Source organism: Rutilus rutilus (genome assembly GCF_951802725.1).
Source record: "Rutilus rutilus genome assembly, chromosome: 12".
Taxonomy (NCBI): Eukaryota; Metazoa; Chordata; class Actinopteri; order Cypriniformes; family Leuciscidae; genus Rutilus; species Rutilus rutilus.
In genome coordinates this window covers 28873637-28897006 of record NC_140217.1, presented here as the reverse complement: position 1 = coordinate 28897006, position 23370 = coordinate 28873637, and the positions used below count along the sequence as shown (strand labels likewise).

Here is a 23370-nt window from a genome sequence, read left to right as displayed (position 1 = left end):
TACATAAATGTGACATTGGCTTTCTTTCAATTTCCTACTGTCATTTTTATATTACCGTTTTAAATGCAGTATCAATATGTTTAATCTCAGACTTAGTGTGTTTTTGTACTTTACTCCCCTTACACAAGCACATAGGAACAGATGGGTTGAATTGTGTACCCAACCTGCTATTTGGCAAGAACATAACATAGAACACATAGGCTTAACGTTATCAACAGTCTGCAAGGCCATCACAAAATCAAACTCTCAAATGCTATTTGCTTTATTATACTATTCCACATTCGCATTAAATCTGACTATTACACAGTCCATTTCATTTAGATGAGAAAAAACAGAATCAAATGCAGTGGTGATAGATGGTGCCAAATTTGGTTAGTTATTTAGTTGTAAAATTATCATAACTGCTGTGCAAATGTTTCTGTTCATAAAAAGCTTCAGTTTTAATGAATCAAATGAATAACGGAACAGAAAACCACTCCCAGCTTGGCCAAAAAGTGTCAGAGCAAGTTGAGAGAAACATGAGAAAATCAGCACTTAAGCTGAAGTCCCTGAGAAGCACAGTACAGTAGGTCTCAGAATTCTTACTTAGTTTAGACAATAATTACCTGGTGCACAATAATGCACCTGAAACATGGCCAAAACACATTTACAACACAGACAGTCACATACTGTGTTTCAGCCAAAGAAATAGCCTTACCCAGACTCTATTTTACCAAAAACAATTCCGCAAAGAGCATTCTGAGGGATCCCTGAGAGGTAAGAGGTCTGAATGTGGAAAATCAAAAACACTGCAAACAAGAAGAATATAACTTGTGATAAACGATCATTCTCAGTAGTTAATACTGTGATGTGATGTGTCCCTTCATAGCAAATGAATATAACAAAAAATACTTTTTCTCACCTGGGCTGGGCTTGCTTGTTTGCTTTTTAACCCCTTCAGACAACAAAAGTTATATTTTTGGCTTTTGTAAAGGCCCTTTCACACCAAAAGTGAAATGAATAAGCTGTAGGCCAGGGATGTCCAGTCCTGCTCCTGGAAGGCCACTGTCAAAGTACCTCCAACCGCAATTAAACACACCTGAACCTGCTAATCAAGGTCTTACTATAATAGAAACTGTCAGGCAAGTTAGAGCTAAACTCTGCAGGACAGTGCCCTCCAGGACCAAGTTTGGACACCCCAGCCGTAGGCAAATTCACACTTGTATAGTGGATGCAACTCATACAAACCTTTCAAGCTGAGCTGCCATGCTGGATTGCAGACTGTGAAGCATTGGGGGTGTTGATGGACTCAATCTTCTCCATATGTGTTTTGATCATTGTTCCAAAATACGATCTGGAAGTAGTCTTTAACAAAAATGCGATTTTCTCAGCTTTTTAAAATGATTAATGATTAATTTTTATGAGACTTACCCACATTCAAGTAAAAAAAGGATGTTAAAGGAGTACAATTTAAGGTATATTTCAAGTATATAAAAATAATACCTAAATAGGAACATATACATATACACTTTAAGTATACTTAAATTGCAAAATAATATATAAATAGTAAAAACTACCTAATGTTATGTTCACTTACAAGTATACTTGCAGTATAAAACTACTAAACTAGTAGTTTGCTAAGAGTATACTTCAAAGTGTACATTCATAAACTAAAAAATGTGCTACAAGTATTGAAATAGTAAACTACTAGTATCCAGTTCACTCGAAGTACAGATACAGTTGAAATGAGAAATGTAGTTATGAACTAGTTGTGCACTTAAAGTTTATACTGTTACACACTTTTTAACGTATACTTTTATATACTAAAAAGAGGGCCAATTTAGTCCCAAGCAGTAATTGAAATAGTACACTTACAAGTTTACTACTAGTATATTGATATTAGTATACTTACTACACTTAAACTTTACTAAAGTATACTTCATAAAACAAACTTGAAGTATACTTCTTTTTCGTAAGGGTATATGCCGAATTCATAAAACAGAAGCAAAAAACACACGGATGACCTACTACTTCTGGTGCAATTCTAAAGTATGAATCCAATTGACACTTTACTATCCCATGAGACCACTGGTGAGGATTTGTGAATGGCAGTGAAGCGACGCATCTGACAAACATGACGAATGTAGTACAGATTAAATTCATACTACACAGAGCATACTATTTTAATGGTCGCAAAGTAATTACTTATTCAAAAGAATACCTACTCAGAGAGTATATGCAATTTTGGATGTAACCTCCATCATTCGTTTTGTTGCACTGACAAATATAGTAGTCATCTTGGACTTCCTACCTAGTGGTGTAGGTTTAGTTACATTATTCTTTGTTAATGCTCTAAGCTTTCTCTGTAGTGTCTGATCTAAAGAGCTAGAACAGAAAAGAGGTGATGAGATCCATCAGCATGACATGCGATTTTATTCACTTGGTCAGGGGAACTGACATATACTGGCCCACTGTAACCCCATGATTTTCTAACAGTGTTAGAAAGTACTACAGAGATGGTGATGAGAGCTAGAGCTAAACAAAGAGGATAGTGGGATGGTTTAAAAAGACCCAGTAGGATGTGTTGCCAGGGGAACAGACTGCCTTGAGTTGCACTGAGTTAGATAAGGCAATGCAACATCGGGGCAAGACTAAGTCCTTGGCCTCCGTTGATGTTTGGCTGATTGTGTTGAGGAGGCCAGCTGAATTCTAATTGAAGAACAAAATGCAACAGGAATAAACAACGAACCGGACAGTACAATTTTTATTAAATTTTTTCCTTGTTCCTTTGCCTCAGCTCTGAACACTTTAGGACTCAACTATAATTTGTAATACAGTAATTTAATATTATATATTTAATTATGCACTCACTCATTTATGTATACATTGTACACAACACAATGCAAAAACTTTTTAATTTTATATTATATTTATTATAATTATTCACATGTATTTACAAATAATAGCATTGGCAATACCTTTTTTTATTTATTTTTTATGCAAAGAGTGATAGGAAGCACATCCAATCCAGTGTAATTGGAAAATGCTGTCATAGGTCTTTTTGTGCTCAGCTGCTTATTTCCAGAATGCTTAGCCTAGTTATAGATCTGTGCAGGTGCTTAATTTTTCACTGCTCTTTTGGGAGAACAAACAAACACAGAAGCGTGTGCTCCCACATTACTCATGCTAATTGCTTTACATAAATCACTGTGGGGAAACTGACAGTAATCAACAAAAGACAAAATATGTGCTCTGGCGACCCAGCTTTCCTTTCCCCATTTCCTACAGTTTTATGCCTCATATCTGTGCCATCTACTCAGCTAAAGTCTTAAAGGAGCATTTTTTCCTCTTTTAAGTCATGAATTTCCATGATTTCTTGCACTAGGAAATACGAAGTAAAGGGCAAAGGCTGCCAAGACCATTTCCATGAACGTAATTACTGAGAGAGAGATCAAGAGGCCAAACCTCTGCCCTTTAACCACCTTCAAAGTGAACCACACACATACTTGTATAAGAGAGAGAGAGAGAGAGAGAGAGAGAGAGAGAGAGAGAGAGAGAGAGAGAGAGAGTTTTGAAATCCATCTATCTTTATTATTACAATTAATTTACATAAATACAAAAAAACAATTCACACTTTTTATATCAAAGATAATTCATTTTCATTCAGTGTGCATAATACTTAATTTATCCCCCATAATTCTAGAAACTTTGGCTATAAGACCAACTAGTATGCATACTCAACTCTCAATCAAGAAGCTACAAGCCCCCAAAACATAGGAGAGAGAGAGAGAGACAGAGATAAAGAGATGCTGCACCTGAAATAAAAATCACACAGCTTCAGTGACCCCATAATCTGTGGAATTTGCACATTACTTTGGTCAGGTCTCTGCCCTATAAATACAGATAATGACTCTCATGGAATTTCTTTGCACACCTGAAATTAAGGGCAAAAAATAAAAAAGCTCTATTTTTTTTTTTTTTTTTTTTTTCTGTACACAAAATCACCCAATTGGACTAACCATCCAAGCTATTGGAAACCCTTAATATTTTTTTTAGCACATCCTATTATAAATTAATACATTAACTGCTACCACCAGTGGCTTTCAACTGCTGGCACTACAGCACAGTTTTAATTTAGCTAGATTATCATTCTCGTGCATAAACAGTTAATTGTGTTCGAATATGTATGCAAAGATGTCAGCATGGTGCTCTGTGGGCTGAGGTTCATTTGAGATCATGAACTCCGCATCAACTCACCTATAGCGTAAACAGATTTCTGGCATGGACAAATGTATAATTGAATCAGAGCTGCATGGTTAAAGTCCAGTGTCAGTGGCATGTAAAATACTTCATAATGGCTTGCCCTTTTTGAGTTCAGATGAGAGAGCAATGCAGTGTTTATTCTGAAGCTATTCAGGTACTTTAAAGGGAATTTATTTCATATTTAATTTTATGAATCTGTAGTATTACAAAATGCACATAAATCTCAAATCAATGACATCTGGCGTATACTTGACCCCCTTTTGATGTTCAGCTGATGAAAATAATTAGCGAACATCACAGGAGGCGTCACAAATCGAGATGCCAGCATGCAGACAGAGGTTATGTCAGACTTTTTGATCATATAATGCAGTATATAGATGAATGGGTTGTCAATTAAATCAAAGACTTCTTTTGAATGTTTGTGAACACAGAACTTTACCTAAAACATAAGAGAGGATTTGTATGGTATTTAGTTGCAGCAGATTTTAGAAGAACTCCAATGTCTTGAAAAATGTCAACACCATCCACATTTCTAATCCCATGCTTTATAGTTATAAAGAAGAATGGCTTTACCAATTCATGAATATTTCACCTTCTCTCATTCAAATATAATTTAACACAAACAAAAAGAGAGTGTGTGCATATTTGGGTTAGATTATTAAAACAGGCTGGACATTTTTTATCGTTTGCCAAAATATGATATTTATTTCTCATCATACGTCTTATCTCCCCCATACCCCAGAGGTGGGCTCATCAAAATACAAAGTTACGCTCACAGCACTTCACCACCCTACACACAAGACTGCACAAACATATTGGCAGTGGATTCATTTGTTTATATACTTGTAGTATGTGCGTTTTTTAAACAATGTGTTATGCTTTGAGTTTTTAGGACAGTCGGTTACACTTAAATCGATGGTTTACTTTAGATATTCTACTAACTATAGGTCATTTTGCAACTATAGCCGCTTTCCGACCAAGTAGTTACAGGAACTTAGTTCTAGGAACTGTCCACTTCTAAACAGTTCTAAGAACTACTCTCCCCCAAACTCAGTTTTGCTGTTTGCGTTCGCACTGGCCAAGTGGCCATAGGAACTGGTAGGAGGGGTAAGGGCGTGACGCAAGCACGGTGACTTTTATTTTGACGGAGCGAAGGACCTTAATTTTGGCGGCGCTGAGAACGCCAGAGCAAACAATGCTCGCATTCTCTGTGTTTATTAGTTAGCGATTTGTCTAACAGTACTGTTTAATATGTTATTAGATAGAACTGTAATAGAAAGTAGACAGTATATGAAAAAAAGGTTATTAGCCTATGCCGTGTGGTTGATGTCCAGTGTTGCTAGCTGGGCAGATAAACATGATCATGTTTGGCTTGGTCCCCTCAAAGTTGCGTTGGATTTTCTCTTCAGCATAAAAGTTTAGAGACCCATCTATCACTGTTTTCCAGTTTGTGTAGTTAGTTTCTGGAGTAAATATATAGGCTATAATCTGTGTGTTTACATTCTAGCTGTTTTAAAAATGGCGGGTGCTGGTGTTACCTATAGTAACCTATAGTCAGTAAAATGTCTGTTAAGGGAGCATCAAAATAAAGTGTTAGCAGATATTAAGCAGACAGAAAATCTTCATAATGAACCTCTTATTTATCTATCACAAAGTCTGGGAGTAACCAAGAGGGAGGTCTAGGGGTGGGCCGTATAGGGATGAATGATGACAAGGAATGGCACAGTAGTGTGCAAAAAAAGGGTAGCTGTCCACCCCACTTATGCACTTGACGTGATTTGTGAGTCAGCTGCAAAAAACCTGTGCAGCTCACAAAAAAAAAAAAAAAAAAAAAACTGAACAGGTGTTGTAAAAGACCGATGCAGCGGGGATTTGCTTGTGAAGCAAACAGCTCAGTTGGGGATTGGATTTCTGAACAAAAACCTTTCTGACTTGAACATTTCCCAGCATTAATCTATACGAATAATAATTGGTCCACATGCTCTCCTTTTTTGAGCTGCTCTCCAACTGTTATAAGTATATTTGCACTGTAAAACCTTCTAACATGAACTTGGCGAAGCCATGTCTCATGAGATCTTTCAACTGTTTCAATTATTCACTTTCTAGTTAGTGATGGAAAGAAATTTTTTGATGTCACTGTTACAAGAATAATCTGCGTGTATAACAAGCGATGACAAGGACAACAGATGGCACACACAATGCTTAAATATCTTGTCAGATGTTTACAGGCTTAATTGAAGCAGGTTTGATGTGATGCAGGGATGCCAGTGAAAATCGATTCTGAAGTAAGCAGATAGCGGCATCAAATGTTTATTAAGCTGGCTGAAGATAAGAGAACAAGTCTTACATTAAAGGTATTTAATTTTTTCAAATGTAACGCATTTTTTTATACGTTTTTTTATTTATTTATTTTTTGTCTGGAAATTTCTGTTATTTTGTTTTCAAAAATGAAACAATATGGTTGTAGCCTACAGTGTAAATTCCGGCTATGAAGACTCTTTCTCTGTAACAAAGGACTCAACATCCAACTAAAATAGTTACGACTGCACAGACAAAATTTAGTGTTTGTTGGTTTTTATTAGTTTTAATTTTAAATTCATGATTAAACAAAATTACATTGATATTGCTTTTTACTTTACTTTATTTACATATGTGACCTTGAAGGAATCCAAAAGTAATCAGATTACATTACTTTAATATTATGGTGCTTGGATTGCCTTACTGAATACTTTTTTTTATGAAGTAATTTATAACTGCACATAACGGAATACATAACCCTCCCAACTCTGTTTACCAGTAGCCTATATTATCTTAAAGCTTTCGCTTAGAAAAAACAAATATTCTATTACAGTGCACAAAAACAGTTAGCCTAGCAACAAGACAAACACTGAAACAAAATTACAGTAACAAGTACAAGTCTTTTGAGGTAGTTTTCATTACATCTGATAAATGAGACGCAAGATGGCAGAAACAAGAGAGCGAGTATATAAGACACTAAAGCAGTACCACTTAGTGATAGGAAGGTCAAATCATTTTACTGACCAGTTTAATTTAAATGTTAGGCCAATACAGTGGGTATAAAAAGGGTTTCTGATTACGTCCTTGTTTTTTCTATAGTTACCCATTTTCCCCAGCTGTATTTCATCTAGTTCTCAGTGTATTTATTTATATTCCCTGTTTTGTGAAAAGCTGATTATTCATTGAAGACTTTGTTTGTTTTATGTCAGCGTTTGGATCACGTCATTCATACACGTGACAGAACCCAGACCTAAATCCAAACTAAAAACTTACGGAATGACTTGGTGAGGGCTGTACATAGGAGATACTCTGCACTTTCATCAATCTCGAACCCTTTTGCAGGGAAGAGTCTTTTATTTTTCTTCTCCCCACCTTGTTGGTGTCAAATATTAAATGTGGAAAAAGATCGGACATGATTTTAGTTGGATTAATTTTGTCAATTCTTGATTCAAACACATCCACATCTGCAATCTTTGAATATATTCTGAATTAGGAAATCATGCCGGTTTCAGTTCCCCAGTTGAGATCTGTTCTGAAATACAGCGTTATCTTAAAATATCAGAGAGCTAAATGTCGCAATTGATCAGTCAGAATAAAGTATTCCAGCCATGTAATAAGGGAAAAATAAACAACCCTGAGCGTAAATGTTCACAGGTAAATGCCAATTTTAAGGAAGCCTTTAATAGGCATATTAGTAAATGAAAATGTCCAGGGAAACTAGGCTGAAACTGTAGGTAAACACTAAGCATACATCCATATATTTGCATAGACGATTGGGGCTCCCTAAAGTAATTGAGTTAGGTTTTTCCACAGGCAACCCTGATTTGAATAACCAACACCAAACTCGCTGCATACTGAATGGGTAATGCAGTGTTCTCATTTGTAAGAAAACACAAAGTTGATTTTTTTGCTTTTCTTTGGGGAATGTGGGGGAGAGCTGAATGAGCGTGCTGAATAGAATGATTATTTTCTTAATTAACTTTTTGTTATGACAGGAGCTGGATTGGGAGCTCCATATCTAAATCATCTCATTTACATCCGCCTCTTCACTCATTAACATACAAAAAAGATTCTAGTTTCGATGAGAAAGTTTAGATTCCACCCTCACCGCAGTGCCATCATCGTCTGATTGACCTGATAGGCGGGAATCCCCTGAGTCTCTGCAAGCACAAAGGCAAGCAGCCGACGCAGCTGGCTTCTCACAAGTTTGGTTTCAATAAAAAAATGAAAAAAAGTTAAAAGATCTCAGTTTCAAAGATAAACAAAATGATTTGTTTCATTGCATAGTGTTAGTTTAACATGATTTTATTCTGATCTGATTTTATTTATTATGCTCATTATTTCAACAGCCTAAGGATCTCTTTTACTTTATCTCTCAGACATCATCAGTCATTAAAAATGTATAAAAAAATCAATGAGAATATTAAAAGCATCTATAGCTGTTTTGATGTATTGTGAATAGTGCTGTTTTTTTGTGTGTGTGTGTTTTTTTTTTTACAGTATTTTACAAACAGTGCATTTCAATTATTTCACTGACATTATTCTCAAATTCGTATGGTTATACTTAAGGCAACATACTTTTTGAATACATAAATCTTCGGCATTACAATTGAGTCAGTACACAGGTAAAAACATTTAAAAGCAGACATATTAATAATTTCATAAAACACAATATACAGGTGTTATGCACTGGATACAATTTCAGATGCAAATAAATGAGGAATAAAACAATAAAGATTTTACTTAGTTCAAATTTATGCTAACTGGAATGACAAAATGTGATTATAAATTCATAATTAGCAATGATTTTTCAAGCAGAAAGTGTAATATAAAGACAACAACAACCCAGCTAACAACAAAAAAAAATATTTTGCTAACGTTCCCATTAAGTTGTGAAAGCATTCTGATAGAATAGAATAGAATAGAATCGGGCATTTATATAGCGCTTTCATATGTACTACTGTACACCCAAAGCGCTTTACAATCATGTCAGGGGATCTCTCCTCAACCACCACCATATGGCCCTATTTTAACGATCTAAGCGCATGGTTCTTAGGGTGTGTCCGAATACACTTTTGCTAGTTTAGGGACCGGAAAAATGGTTGGCGTGCCCGGCGCATGGTCTAAAAGGGTTGTCCCTATTCTCATAATGAGTAATGGGTGTGTTTTGGGATTTACGTGCGTTAAACCAATCAGAGTCTCATCTCCCATTCCCTTTAAATGCCAGTTGCGCTCGCGCCATGGCAGATTCGCTACTTACATGACGGAACAGACCATATTCGGGACAAGCCGGATTCCACCATATCTTTATGTACACAATAATAATCTTTTACATTGTAATCTTTTTATTTTACATATTTGGCATGTTTTTGTGCTACTGTGCGTCCCTGTGTGTTTAATAAGCAGTGTGTGCACGTTGTGGACCCGCCTATAGGCGCACATTACTAACCCGCTCATTAAATAACAAAAATATATATATATTGCGCCATTGACTTTAGACCAGGTTTCAGTTGGTCAATGGCGCAGTCTATTTCTGTTGCCTCAAAATAGCAACGCGCCCAAATGGGCGCAAATGCATTTGCTATTTAAACAACGTGGTGCAGGACGTGAAAATGTTAACTGTGTCAGAAACTAGCAAAAAACATTTGTGTCGCGCTTAGCGCTGCATTGCGCCGGGTGTAAGATAGGGCCCTGAATGTTCTCATGACATTCACATTTTTTTTTAAATGTTTAAAAAAAAGTTTTATCTTGTACATTACATTCCATACATTTATACGGAAATGGAAATGCATTCCATTTATCGGAACGTTACTTTTGAATATTCTCTGAATGTTCTTAAAGTAGTAACATTTGAAAAATGTTAGATGAACATACAACTAAAACATTTCTGAAAGTGAGGTTCCATGAGTGATAAATAGATAATGTTTTACTGCTAATGCTTTGAGAACATTATTAAAGACCAGAACGTTCTATTAACGTTACTGGAAGAATTTGTTCAAAACTTTAAGAGAACCTTGCCAGAACGTTAAACAAAGTTCTGAGATTGTTACCTGTGAGCTGGGAAAATATAATTCTTCAATGACTTCAATGACAAAAAAAAAAAAACCTGGATTCAGCTATAAAACCATGCAACACAAATATATCATATCTGTGTACATTTCCTCATTAAGTGGAAGCACATGCTTTTGTGTGTTGAGTTCTCGCCACAGTGTGGAGCTCTCTCTCTATCTAGCTGATTGTTCTCTTTTGCCAATAAGTAGGAAAGAGGCTCAGGATGTTCCTCATTTAAAAACACAGCTGGATTGCAGTCGCCCCCTGGACCACTGCTCTGAGACCAGAGTCTTTCACTCACAGCTGCTGAAAGACCTCTAAAATATTACAAGGCTAACCTTGAAATTCAGGTGCATGGAATTTTGTCTTTAACAGCATGGGAATAAAAATATTGAACTAACCCTATAGTGTTGCAACTTTCAACCCATTTACAGAACATTCACAGCATTTATTCCTGAAACAAAGGACTTAGGCATTAACCACCGTGTTCTTCATGGTTGCAGCTCCTTGGTTATTAAGAATGTTTGCATATTTTAGCGCTCCTGTGTTAGCTCTGTGGTCTAACAGATACAATGATGTAAACAAAACCCTTTGGCTTCAGGATATCCTCCTCAACCATCCACAGAGGCTTTTGTTCATGTAATCCTCTTTACTCTCTGCAGTTACAAAACCAGGGACCTCAATCAGGTCTCATTGCGACTAGCTTGTGCAGGTCTAGAACAAAGGAGGCACCTTAAAAAGGGACCATCCTCCCCTGCTCTTTATATCATCATCTCAAGTTTACATAATAATTAGAAATGATTATCCCCTTTGTTTCCCTTTAAATAATTCAAATAAATGTTAATTATTTATACTAATCAAGCGCCCTGTCATCCATTACAAGGAGATCTCAGTTCCAATTTTTTTTTCACAATTTTTTGTTCAGTTTTGTTTTCATAATATCCACGCAACATTTTTTTTCTCAAGTTTATTCAATTCTCTGGTGTGAATGTAATTGTTCTTCAGGGTTTCAATTTTGCTAGTACTTATTTTTCATTATTTAAAAAAAAAATAGGAGTCCCTCTTCAACCTAGGTAATAAAACATGCTCCATAGCCGTTAATATTGATACATGGTCTTAGTCATTTTTTTTTTATTTTTTTTTTTCAGGGTGATCTGATGCACAAAACATATTGTTCTGACAAATCCAATTCGTTTTTTTTACTATAAGTCATTCTACATTCTGAACTCCCTGATGATCACCTTACTCAGCTGCATGAAGACCGACATCGTTTCCAGTAACTTTCCATGACTGGATATACCTGCACTACCAGAACACATCTGCCATAAACAAATAATGCCTGGTTTACTCTATTACTCATTTGTTTCCTAATACATGTCAGACAGTCTCACGCAAAATGATGAATGACAACTAGCTATGAAACTATCTGCACAATAGTACATCTGACACCATCATGGGAGAGGCTATAAACACTGCAGTTATGCTTGTAACTGTTTGACTTGCCGGCGGGGATCGTCTCTGGTATTTTAGCTAATAGTTTAACACAATGCAAAGGACCGGCATAAAAATATGAATATATTATATTTTATATCAGTATAAATTCACTTCTTTTGTTGAACACAAAGAAGAATGGACTTTTAAACAGGGTATTTCACTGTTGAATATCTGAAGAGTGAAATCCCTAAAAACCAAACCTTATGCAGTTATTTAATTGGTTACCAGGAACAAGTGTTATTAAGGAGTTGTTACTAAATTGCTTAATATTTCTTATAGGAAGAATAAATATAATATACAATTGTAGCAATATAATCTGCTCTTTCATTTTGGTCATATAATGAAAGTGCACTGTAAGAAATTTTCTTTAAAATGTCACATATAACATATAAGCAATTACAATAAATAAAATACATATAATGTAAGACTTGATAAGGAAGCTTTAAGCATCTTGGCACTAGTTGTCACACCACATGGACTCTGTGTTTTGCACTGTTCTCGCCTTAGTTGTCATGGTTATACATTTAATGTCATCATTATGTTCAGGTATGTGTTTCTCGTTATCTCCACTACTTACGTTCAGTTTTGTTTGAGTTTCATTGTCGGGTCTGTGTACATTTCTGAGTTGGAATTTGCCTCGCAGCTTAAAACCTGTTATAATTCATCTTCCTCATTGTGCTTTTGTCTTGCACCACACAACCCGTGACAGAAGACCCCGGCGACTGTTTTTTTTTTTTTTTGAGTTGTTCGTGTTTTTTTGTTTCTGTTTTCATTTGTTATGGCCCTTCCTGCTGTGAAGCTACTGTGCCTTGAGCAGGGAAAATACTCCCTTGAGGCTTACCTAGAGGATTTTCTCGATCTGGCCTACCTGACGACCTTCCCGGACGACTGCCTCTGCCCATCAGCTTTGCCGCCTTTGTGGAGTGGGTGCTGGTATCCTGTGGAGCTGATGATGTCACCAGCCCCACTCCCAACCCAGTGCCCAGCCAGAGCCCATCAGACTGTGTAGAACAGCAGGGGCCCACCGCAGACGTCGAGCCCTTCTCCACAGGAAGTGTTTGTGGAATCATTGGGCAAGAATGAGACCCCTCTCGCCACAGAGAGTGAGACTCTGGCATCACTAAATATTGAGTTGGGATATAATAATTCTGTATTACCCCTTACCATCCTGTTTGCAGAATCTTCTTCATCTGTCTCGTCAGTCCTGCCCAGCCTACCTCTTCCACCATCTCCCCTAACCACTATGGAAGATTTGACTTGTCTCATTGGACTATTTATTATTCTTCAGTTTCGTCCTCAGTACTCCTGCCACCCTGTCGTCACCGTCTCCCTCCAGTCACTCATGTGTCATGGTTCCCTTCGGGCCTGCTGGGAGCCATCTCCTCCTGGGCGAGAAGAGCCCGTGGCCTAATAGCCTCAGTGGACTTCGCTCCTCCTCGACCCATCGCCTTGGCTCCTGCGCTCCTCCCACCCTTCTCACCACATGGACTCTATTTGTGTTTTTCACCGTTCCTGCCTTAGTTGTCATGGTTATTCATTTGATCTCATCATTATGTTCAGGTGTGTGTGTCTCGTTATCTCCATTACTTAAGTTCAATTCAGTTTGAGTTTCATCATCGGGTCCCGTCAGTGTGTATGTTGTATACTGAGTTGGAATTTGCCTTGTGTATTATTAAATCTCACCGTGCGTTTGTCTTGCACCACACAACCCGTAACAGAAGACCCATGACACTAGTAAGAAAACAGTGCATTATGTAAATGCATTACTATTTGCCAATAAAGCACAGAACACAAACAGTTTGATCCACAACATGAGAATGGATATTAGGACCACTTAACCTTCTGGGGTCTGAGGGTTTTTTTGCGCCCTGGAGAAGGTTTGACATGTCCTGACATTTATGTTTTTTCAGTTGCTTAAACACATTAATGGATAAAGTTTTATTACACTGTATTTAGCACAAACTGGGCTACATTAGAAGTATAGGATGAAGCACATATTTTATACAGAACACACTCTTTTCTTTTTTTTGGCCACAATGTTGGACTGATCAGGATAATAAGGGGAAGGTTTCACTTTCAAACACTTTGAAGACTTGCAGCTCTGATGTAAAACATAGGGATCAAATTATAGCAATTAATTTGCATTTTTACAAGGTTGTCTAAAGGGGGGAATTATAACCCTCAGGTCCTTTGATCAGAGTAGAAGTTCACCAACAATCAGCCACTTACTTTCTGACCAAGTGTAAGCAAATTTTGCAGTAAGATTTAAACTGGTTGTACAGTATTATTACAGCGGTATAATGATTATAATGAAACTCACCAGATGAAAAATGAATGTCTGTTAGGGGAGCATCACAATAAAGAGTTGGCAGATATTAAGCAGACAGTCTACTAATACTTTAATGAGAGTTAGTTGACATGTATTTAACTCAGGTCACTAATATTCATAATTATATAGCTATAAAACTAATAGTAAGAAAATAACGAAGTAAAATGTATTTATTTTATTATAAATAATCCAAAAGTTAGAACAAGTTCCTGAACTGATTTCTGATTGGTGAAAGGTTAGCTCTGCCCCTTGCTGAAAAAGTTTGCAAAAGATCGAGTACAAGCAGAAATGTATGAGAGACACGAAAGTGAGAGGAGATGCGATTGATTGATTTGAGTGAGAACAAACATTTTAATAATCCAGCAATAGATTTTTTTTTATAAATTGAGAAGCAGATTTATGATATAGCCTATTAATTATTTAAAAAAGCTCACGCTTTGAGAAGTGCGAATCTGACTAGAAGAAAAGACAAGAGATAGGAACTAAAAAGGATTTTATCCTTTGAGAAACGACTTTATATTTTGTTCTCTGATTTATATTTCTCCTTGGTGAGAACCAATTTGTTTATAAGAAATGTATTTAGGTAATGTGGATACTGTTTTTGGAATCGTAATGTGAAAAAGCCATTGGAAAAAGTGATATAAAAAATGTTTGAAACTGCTTTAAGTGTTTTCTAATACAGTCTGTGAGTGCATACAGTTATGTTTAAATGTTTGAAAGATGTAGTATTTGTTGAGATTATATTTTTTTCTGTTGTGAAGTGTGTGCCATGCTGTGCTAGCTAGCTTTGTGTTAATCGAGCACATGATGACTAGCATTTATGTGTTGCCTATATCCAAATAATTGAAACAGACATTTTGGATATTTGAAACAGTTTATATTAATGAGTTACTGATGATTGGTTTGACTTTGTTTTTGCAAGGCCGTTATTTTTTTTTTTTTTTTTGTGAGTGTCTGGAAAATTGCTGCTGTGGTCCTAAATCCTGTCCTGGCTGTGGATTCTTATCCCTGGTTTGTACTGGTGAGCCATCCCATCGTTTCGTACCTGGAAACAGAGTAAAAAGAGGTGAGAGAAAAAGAGTTTTTTTTGATTGGGTAGAACAGAACTGCATACATTGCATTTTTCAAGTTTTTCTGGATTTCCCTGGAGACAAGGTTGAATTTCAGAAATTGATGTTGGGAAATTGTGACTGTGTGTTTCTGTGTTTATCATTTATTTGAAATACTGTTACTGTTATCTGTATTTCAAATTCAAAAGATATGATTCATGCAAAAGAACAAACAATCAGAAAAATGCACTTACCTTTTCTGCATTCCAGTGGTCTGAGTGGTTAATTTGTTTTACCGTTTCGTTAATTACTATCATCTTTGGTAACTTTTGCTTCAGTGAGTCGATCCACGTCTTCTGATTCTCATCCATGGTTGGCATTGTTCAAAAGTTGTTGCTTTAATAGTGACCTAACTGTGAGACAAGTGCTACCCGCCGTGCGCTACATTTAGTTGCAAGAGGAGTGGAACACGTGCAAATTCATCTGAAAATTTTGAACAGACTTTTAATCACTCTTAAAACTAGATCTGATCAAGTGGTAGTCACCAGATGTCGTATTAGGTCATACAAGACCACATAAATATGACTTGTTGTGTTTGTTTGCTTGGTTTTATTGTATTTATATGGTATTTGTATTTTTGTAATTTAATTTTTGCCATGAAAATAGCCTTAGATGCTGACATGGCGTTAAATAAAACAATCTATCTACATGTAGTTGCAAAGTTACTTATAGTCAACATAATATTCAAAAGGGACCATCAAAATGAAATGTTACCAAATGTCTTATGTCAGTTTGGAGCCTCATCTGTCAATTTTAAGGACAGACACACATCTAGTCTGCACAGAGCATTGTCGGCTAGTATCAGTGTACAATTAACAATTCTATCTCAAGGCCTCCTGCTAAAATTGCTATCTTACTTGTTGCTTCCTCCCATCCTAGTTACCACGTTTTAAGTGCTTCCTATTGGCAAATAGTTTAGGTCAATTAGAGCAAAATACACCAGGTGTGTAACTGATCTGGTCCATAGAGCCTGTTCTCTTTTCTTAGGTTTATGCATGTGCAAAGATTTTAGTTTGTTTTTACAGCATCCCTAACTCCAATCCTAACCATAACTCTACCCACGACGACTGTCATATGTCATAAACATTATTTGTTTGGAGTGACACGTACTGTACTGTTAGAAAGGTTTGCGGCTGAGAAAGAATGAAGGGAATACAAAAGAGAATATACATGCAACAATTTTAGTGACAATAATTGCAAAGAATGATTCCAAAATATAATCTAGAGAGATCTTATGCTGTCTGATGGGAATGACCACTTATTATTTTAATAAATTGGGCTTTTGCCCAGAGAGTTTTGATGGATTATAGTAGCTCTCAACATTCCAGACAGTAACACGTTTCTTTTGCTCACAACAAGTTTCTTCAAACAGAGGCCTCAGGCAAGTATTCAAATTCACCTGTCAAAGTCAATCACGTTATAGCATCAGTGTCCTTCAGCATTCAAAAGTATAAAAAAAAACCGATGAAATCGATATATAATAAAGAATAACTGACTTTATTAGGTAGGTTTTATCACAATGTTAAATAACATAGTTAAATTGTCACATAGTCAATCAATCTTGTTCTTTACCCCGAACAGATTATATATTATATATTTATATTATAATTATTAACAATACAAAAGAAAGCTCTTTTAAAATCTAACCAGTATAGAAAGTCACATTACAAACAAAGATCATTCAAAGACATCATTGGTGTAGTAGGAATGTAAATAATTCAAAAAGGAAATAAACCCACTGTTTGGATTTGTTTTTGTGGAAGCAGCAGTGGCAACACAGGTTATTCAGGTGCTAGAGGCAAGAAGCTTCAGTATTTTGTCATTGTACAACCTACAGCACATGACAGACTTAAAAATTTCCATGCAGTAGCTTATATAATCAGTCTGTCAGTCCTTCATGATTCTTATTCAATCATCATTCAGAGTTGAAGTTCTTCAGGAAGTGGAGTTTTTAGGCAGTTTCCCCCCCTCTACACATTACTTCGTTGATATCTGTTTACATGAGAGATGTCAACAGTTTTACAAAAAAAGTATTTGAACAGCAATTTCCTAAAGTCTTAATCGTAGTTTGATAGTAATTTCACACTGGACATTTATCAATATAATTGTATTGTACCATGCTAAAAGTAGTTTTACTTTTGTATTTTGTCACCCTGATTATGATGAAATATGGAGGGATGTTCCCATCCTGCAAAGAGGGATTCATGAATAGATTAAGTGATTTAATGTATACTCACACATCTTCCATGCTTCTTACGTGGTTCATGTTTGGGTGTCTAGAGGCAGGAATATTATCATCCTCATCCTCAGGAACCTTAGAATAAATACCAATGATTATATTTGTCCCCAGGACTCTTTTTACAGAGAAAACCTCAAATAAATCAGTGTTTTACTTGATATCATGTATTTAATCAACAAAAACACTTTTCTCACCTCCCAATAAACCTCATCATCAAAGCAGTTGCCATCTGCTGGGTCACCCCAGATTGGCAGCTTTAGTATCCCACCTGTAAAATTAAACAGCATAAAAATGTCAGCTCTAACGCATATTATTATCTAAAAACACTTAGTTTACTGTTTAACTTTATTTGCACTCACCAACCAAAGCTCCACCTGCAAGACCAAATGCTATTGCTACACAGAGACCTGCTGCCTGGTGACCACCCTGAATGCTGACTGTCCTGTTAGCAACGGCATCCTTGAAGTCGAACGTGTTAATCAACCTGAACAGAAAACACAGTATTAAGGAGTCACGCGATAGTTTTCTTTCGTTTTCTTTTCTGCAGCAGTCCAAACAGAAGCCAACTGTGACTCTGTGTATGTATATATATATTAAATCTGTCTGTCTGTCTGACTGACACAGACTTACCCTTCTTTTCCATAAACTGACTCACTGGCAGAAGCTGCAGTAATAGCTCCAACGATACCACCGATAACTCCAGGCATTCCATGCAGGTTATGTATACCACAAGTGTCTTGTATTTTCAGAGTTTTTTCCATAAAAGGCTGATAAGGAAAATACATAAAAGATTATGGTTGCATACGTGCTTATACTGTCAATAATTTAGACTTCAAATACATTTTAAAATGTTTGACAATTAGCATTATACAGTAAATAAAAACATTTCAAACCATCCACATTTTTTATTAATGTATAATAGATGTTCCCTTTACTTCAATATGAGCAATTTCAGTACTGTAAACCACTGCAAAACTCACAGTCAGAAACAGATATCCAAGTGTGGAAACAATGCCTGAACAGAATCCCACTATCAGAGAGCCGTAAGGTGTAATCATGAACTCTGAAGCTGTTCCCATCGCAACACCACCAGCCAAGGTAGCATTCTGAATATGTACCTGAACAAAGTCAAGAAAATGTAAGGGTTATTTTATGTATAAATAAATAAGGATCAACTCAGATCTCATAGATAGTCTCCAGAAATGTACCATGTCAAGCTTTCCATGTTTCTGTGAGAGACTTGAAATGGCAAAGGTAGTGAGAACTGATGAGGCCAGTGCGAGGTAAGTATTTATAGCAGCTCTGTGCTGACCATCTCCATGATCTGCAATAGCAGAATTAAAACTGGGCCAGAACATCCACAGAAAGAGAGTGCCTGATAAAGGGAGATGGAAGAAAATTAGGAACAGTTCCCAATGTTTTGATAGCTTATTGGATTCAATAGGCAAAGGCCCCTGGGGTAATATGTCCTTTTAAATTTTATATTCTTCCAAAACACTAAAATAGCAACAAAAAGCACAACATGTTTCCTCATTGCCAAAAGGGTGAAATTTGAATCAATCTAACATATAATATTTTGTTTCTTTTTTTCTGTCATCATTTACTCACCCTGATGTTGTTCCAAACCTGTATGAATTTCTTTCTTCTGCTGAACACAAAGGATGATATTTTAAAATAATTTGGGTAACCAAACTGTTGAATATGGGTAAACATTTACTTCCACAGTATGGAAAAAAAAATACTATGGAAGTCAATGTTTGGACCAACTTGAGGGTAAGTAAATGATGACAGATTTTTAATTTTGGGGTGAACTATCCCTTTAAGAGGCTTTGAAAAGGCAAAATATGATTAAATTGAAAACTGCACCATTTGCTGAAGTGGTTATTTCGAATAATTATGTACTTAAATGTAAAATATCTTGCAAATTCAACAGCTCTTCTAGTGCCTTTTGTTATAGCTTGATTAATACAACAGGGGGAAGCTGAGAAATGCCTTTTTTCACTACTCACCAATCATTGCAAACACATCCGAGTGGTATACAGATCCTTGATAGTTTTTGCTCTGAGAAAGCAAAGGTCGATATAAGATCCAAGATATGGTCAAACCATAATATGCTCCAAAAGTGTGGATGACCATGGAACCACCAGCATCTTTCACCTGTGCATGAATGAAGCCATCAAAAATGATAAATTCCAGCACTGATGTTATTCGTTGGGATAAAATAGGAAGATTACAACTTACATGAAGGAGTTCTAAAATGATATATTCCTCAACTGCAAACAGGGTGACTCCAAACAGAGTAAGAACCATCAGCTGCACTGGACTGACCTTTCCAAGACAAGCGCCATATGCAATGAGACAGCCAGCCACACAGAAATCTGCATTGATGAGGCTGATTGAAAAATGACAGTGAAATTCTTTAGTTACAGATTAAAGATGCATATATTAAGCATTGCTTCTAAAATGAATCAGTCATGTGACACTATGGTTAGGAGGCTTAAACATGAAGGTGAACATAGCAATAATGTCAGTAAGTAGATTACAATAATCAATTACTTCTCAATCCCAATTTTTATTTTCCAGTCATCACTGTCAAGGTAATGAAACCAGCCTTGCATCAGCAAAGCCCATTGAATTCCAAAAGCTGCGATGAGAAAATTGAAGCCAACTCCACCGAAACTATAACGCTTAAGAAAGGTCATGAGAAATCCAAAACCAACAAAGATCATCACATGCACATCCTGAAAACCTGAGGAAACAGAAAACAAAGTTAGTGTGTGAATATGTACATGATTATGTGCAGATGAATTGCAGTAAATTAAACACATTGCAGTGAAACATGCTGGTGATGTTACTTACTTGGATATCTATAGTAAAAATCATTTTCTAAATTCGTGGAAATATTTTTTCTTCTTTTGTGTTCGATCCAATGGGTGTCAGACTCCTCATTATAACGAACGAACACACCAAACAGGATGATCATAGCAATCTGCCAGACAAAGCAGACTGCTGGAAGACTGATTCGAATATTGGTGTTTTTGGTCATTTTAAGTCTTGTTGATTTTCCCAAAGAGAGGTTCTGGAGATGACAGTAACATTCCTTTCAATAGGAACATGTGACTCGATCACCTTTTGTCATAAAGGTTTTATAGTGAGGTCTGGAGGTGTGTCAGGACATCATCAGCTAGCCACTCCTACAAAGACATACTCATAAACACACATACTTATGACATTATGACAACACAAGTTGAGGAAAAGGAAGAGATGGTATCTGTGTTCTTGTGTAATTGATTAAGGTGAATTGAATACAAAATAGGCAAACACATTGCAAACAATTTCAGATATTATAACAAATATATATATATATATATATATATATATATATATATAAAAAACTCACTCATCAAACAATCAAGATAATACAACCCCCCAAATCTACTGATATCATTGCTTTGCATATACATATTCACTTTGGAAATGATAAAAGGCTGCAATTTTGTAACCTTTTATCTTGCCCCTTTTACTGTTAGTTTGCTGCAACGTGATCACATGAGAATACGTGTGTATTTTTACGTAAATTGTAGTTCTACCACACATATATTTATTTACGTTTTCATACAGACAGAAACGTATAATACTGACGTATTGACAGCACTGAAACGTACAATATTTACGTATTGACAGTAACAATGGTGGCAAACACGAGGCGAGAATCTACATGCAGCAAATGTTTATTAAAGAAAAAACATAAGATAATTCAACCAAGGAGTGCGAACATAAATTATACAGATATTTTTATGATATGAAAGATTCTTAAATATTTATCGTCTTGTAGCTTTAAAATGTAATGCTATGTTTAAATGTTGCAGATCCGACCATATTATATGTTTAAGCATCTATCTAAACGATCAAAAAAAGTATGTTTTGAGTCTTTGAAAATTACGTTTTAATACCTACCTATTAAAGACCAGGCTGAGATATTACACTAATTCAAGTAACACTTTATCCAGATTAAAAACATTTAATATTGTGCAGAATTTTGCAGCTCATCAGTTTACTAAAACATTTTTTTTGCTAAAAGCTCTGTTTACTTATAATCTCATAATTTCCATGTAGCATGATGTGTGAGTTACATAACATTGTTGTTACTGCTGCTCAGATAAAAAGCTTCTGTAGTGTCAAAGATTTTCCCCTCACATTTGCGTGAAGCATGTGCAGTGCAATATTTACATTGTGGTATGTGCAATATCCAGTTACTTTTGAAATGTTCTCACAACAACATGCTAGCGTGTCAAGCAATCACTATCATTTATACCTTGAGTGGCTAGACTTTTCTTTTTTTGCCTAAAGAAAAGATTCTACTTGCCTTACTCTAACTTATGACCTCCTACTGAACAAGATTTTTGATTAAGCTAATCTTTGAGTGATCAACAGATTGTCACGGAATGAACAGGTTCAGACGAGATGTGAGTGACAATAATCTTTATTATAAACAGAAGCACGGAACCAGGTGTTAAGCAGGTGAGTTGATAACTTGCAGAAGGATACTGGAACTTAACTGAAGGATAATACAGTCTCTCTGATGCAGGTAGATGATGGCTGATGACTGGAGATAGACGGAGGAATGAAGAAGGCAGGTGAAGACGGGCTGAAGCTGACGATGAGGATAATACAGGTAAGTATCAAGGTGAGTAGCGAGATGAGTCTGTGAGTCTTAGTAGAGACGAGACCAGACGATGACTGAAGGGTGAGTGCTGAATATAAAGGGGTGAGATGACGAGGAGCAGGTGATGATAGTTACTCAGGGGAGAGTGAGTGCAGGTGCGCCAAAGAGGATCCTGGGGAATGTAGTGCAGAGAAGACAGACGGTGAATGTGACATAACTCCCCCCTCCCGCTAGGGGGTGGGCATCCTGGAGTCCGTGACGGGAAGGCGGACCGGGTGCAGATGGATGGACTCCAGGATGGTCCAGTCGAGGAAGACAAGGCTGAGCAGGAGACCACCCCTCGGGCGGTCCAGGCGGAGCAGGCTGGTCAGGGGGCCATGGCGGAGCAGGAGACCACCCCTCGGACGGTCCAGGCAGAGCAGGCTGGTCAGGGGTCCATGGCGGAGCAGGAGACCACCCCTCGGACGGTCCAGGCAGAGCAGGCTGGTCAGGGGTCCATGGCGGAGCAGGAGACCACCCCTCGGACGGCCATGGCGGAGACGGCTGTTCAGACGTCCCAGATGGACCAGGTGGTACAGGGGACCCTGTCGGCACGACCTCCATGGTCCCCTTAGAGGACGCACTGCCCCTCCCCCAAATTTTCTTGGGATAGTTAAGGGGTTTTGGCTCGGGGTTGGAGGAGGTCAGCGGCGAAGGCGATTCAGGACTGGACGAGACCAGTGGCGAAGGAGGCCTTGGGCTGGGCGAGACCAGCGGAGACGGAAGCTTTGGGCTGGGCAGGACCAGTGGCGAAGAGGGCCTTGAGCTGGGCAGGACCAGTGGCGAAGAGTGCTTTGACTCTGGCTCGGCAGGCATGACGCTCTCAGGCTCAGTCTTGGCGGGCATGATGTGAAGTGCAGGCTCGGCTGGACTGATTATGGGGAGTTCAGGTTCAGTGAAGAAGTCGATTAGATTAATTTCCTTAGAACCTTGGATGGCTACGGGAGGTGTTCAGTGAAGAAGTCGATTAGATTAATTTCCTTAGAACCTTGGATGGCTACGGGAGGTGTGATCAGGAGATCGGGCTGGACGCGGAGATCGGGCTGGACGACTCCCACAGTGAGTGAGGAACCACACACCCACAACGTGCGGTCAATGAACTCCACGAATGTCAGGTGAATATAGTCCAACATCAGTATCTGGGCGAGAGGATCTTCCAAACCACTCAAAAACTGCAGCTTTA

The 23370-nt window shown here is 37.2% G+C and overlaps 1 protein-coding gene across 1 annotated transcript; it reads right to left on the bottom strand.

Moving 5' to 3' along the window:
• Window positions 1-16720: 16720 nt before the first annotated feature.
• rhcgl1 (Rh family, C glycoprotein, like 1) lies at window positions 16721-20592 on the bottom strand. The gene is made up of 11 exons (XM_084427103.1): window positions 20342-20592; window positions 20039-20231; window positions 19724-19874; window positions 19492-19639; window positions 18691-18857; window positions 18463-18600; window positions 18113-18249; window positions 17842-17966; window positions 17677-17750; window positions 17481-17557; window positions 16721-17235 (listed from the first exon to the last, which is right to left on the bottom strand). The coding sequence occupies exons 1-11, from the start codon at window positions 20526-20528 to the stop codon at window positions 17214-17216; spliced, it is 1419 nt and encodes a 472-aa protein (XP_084283229.1). The 5' UTR covers window positions 20529-20592; the 3' UTR covers window positions 16721-17213.
• Window positions 20593-23370: the final 2778 nt, after the last annotated feature.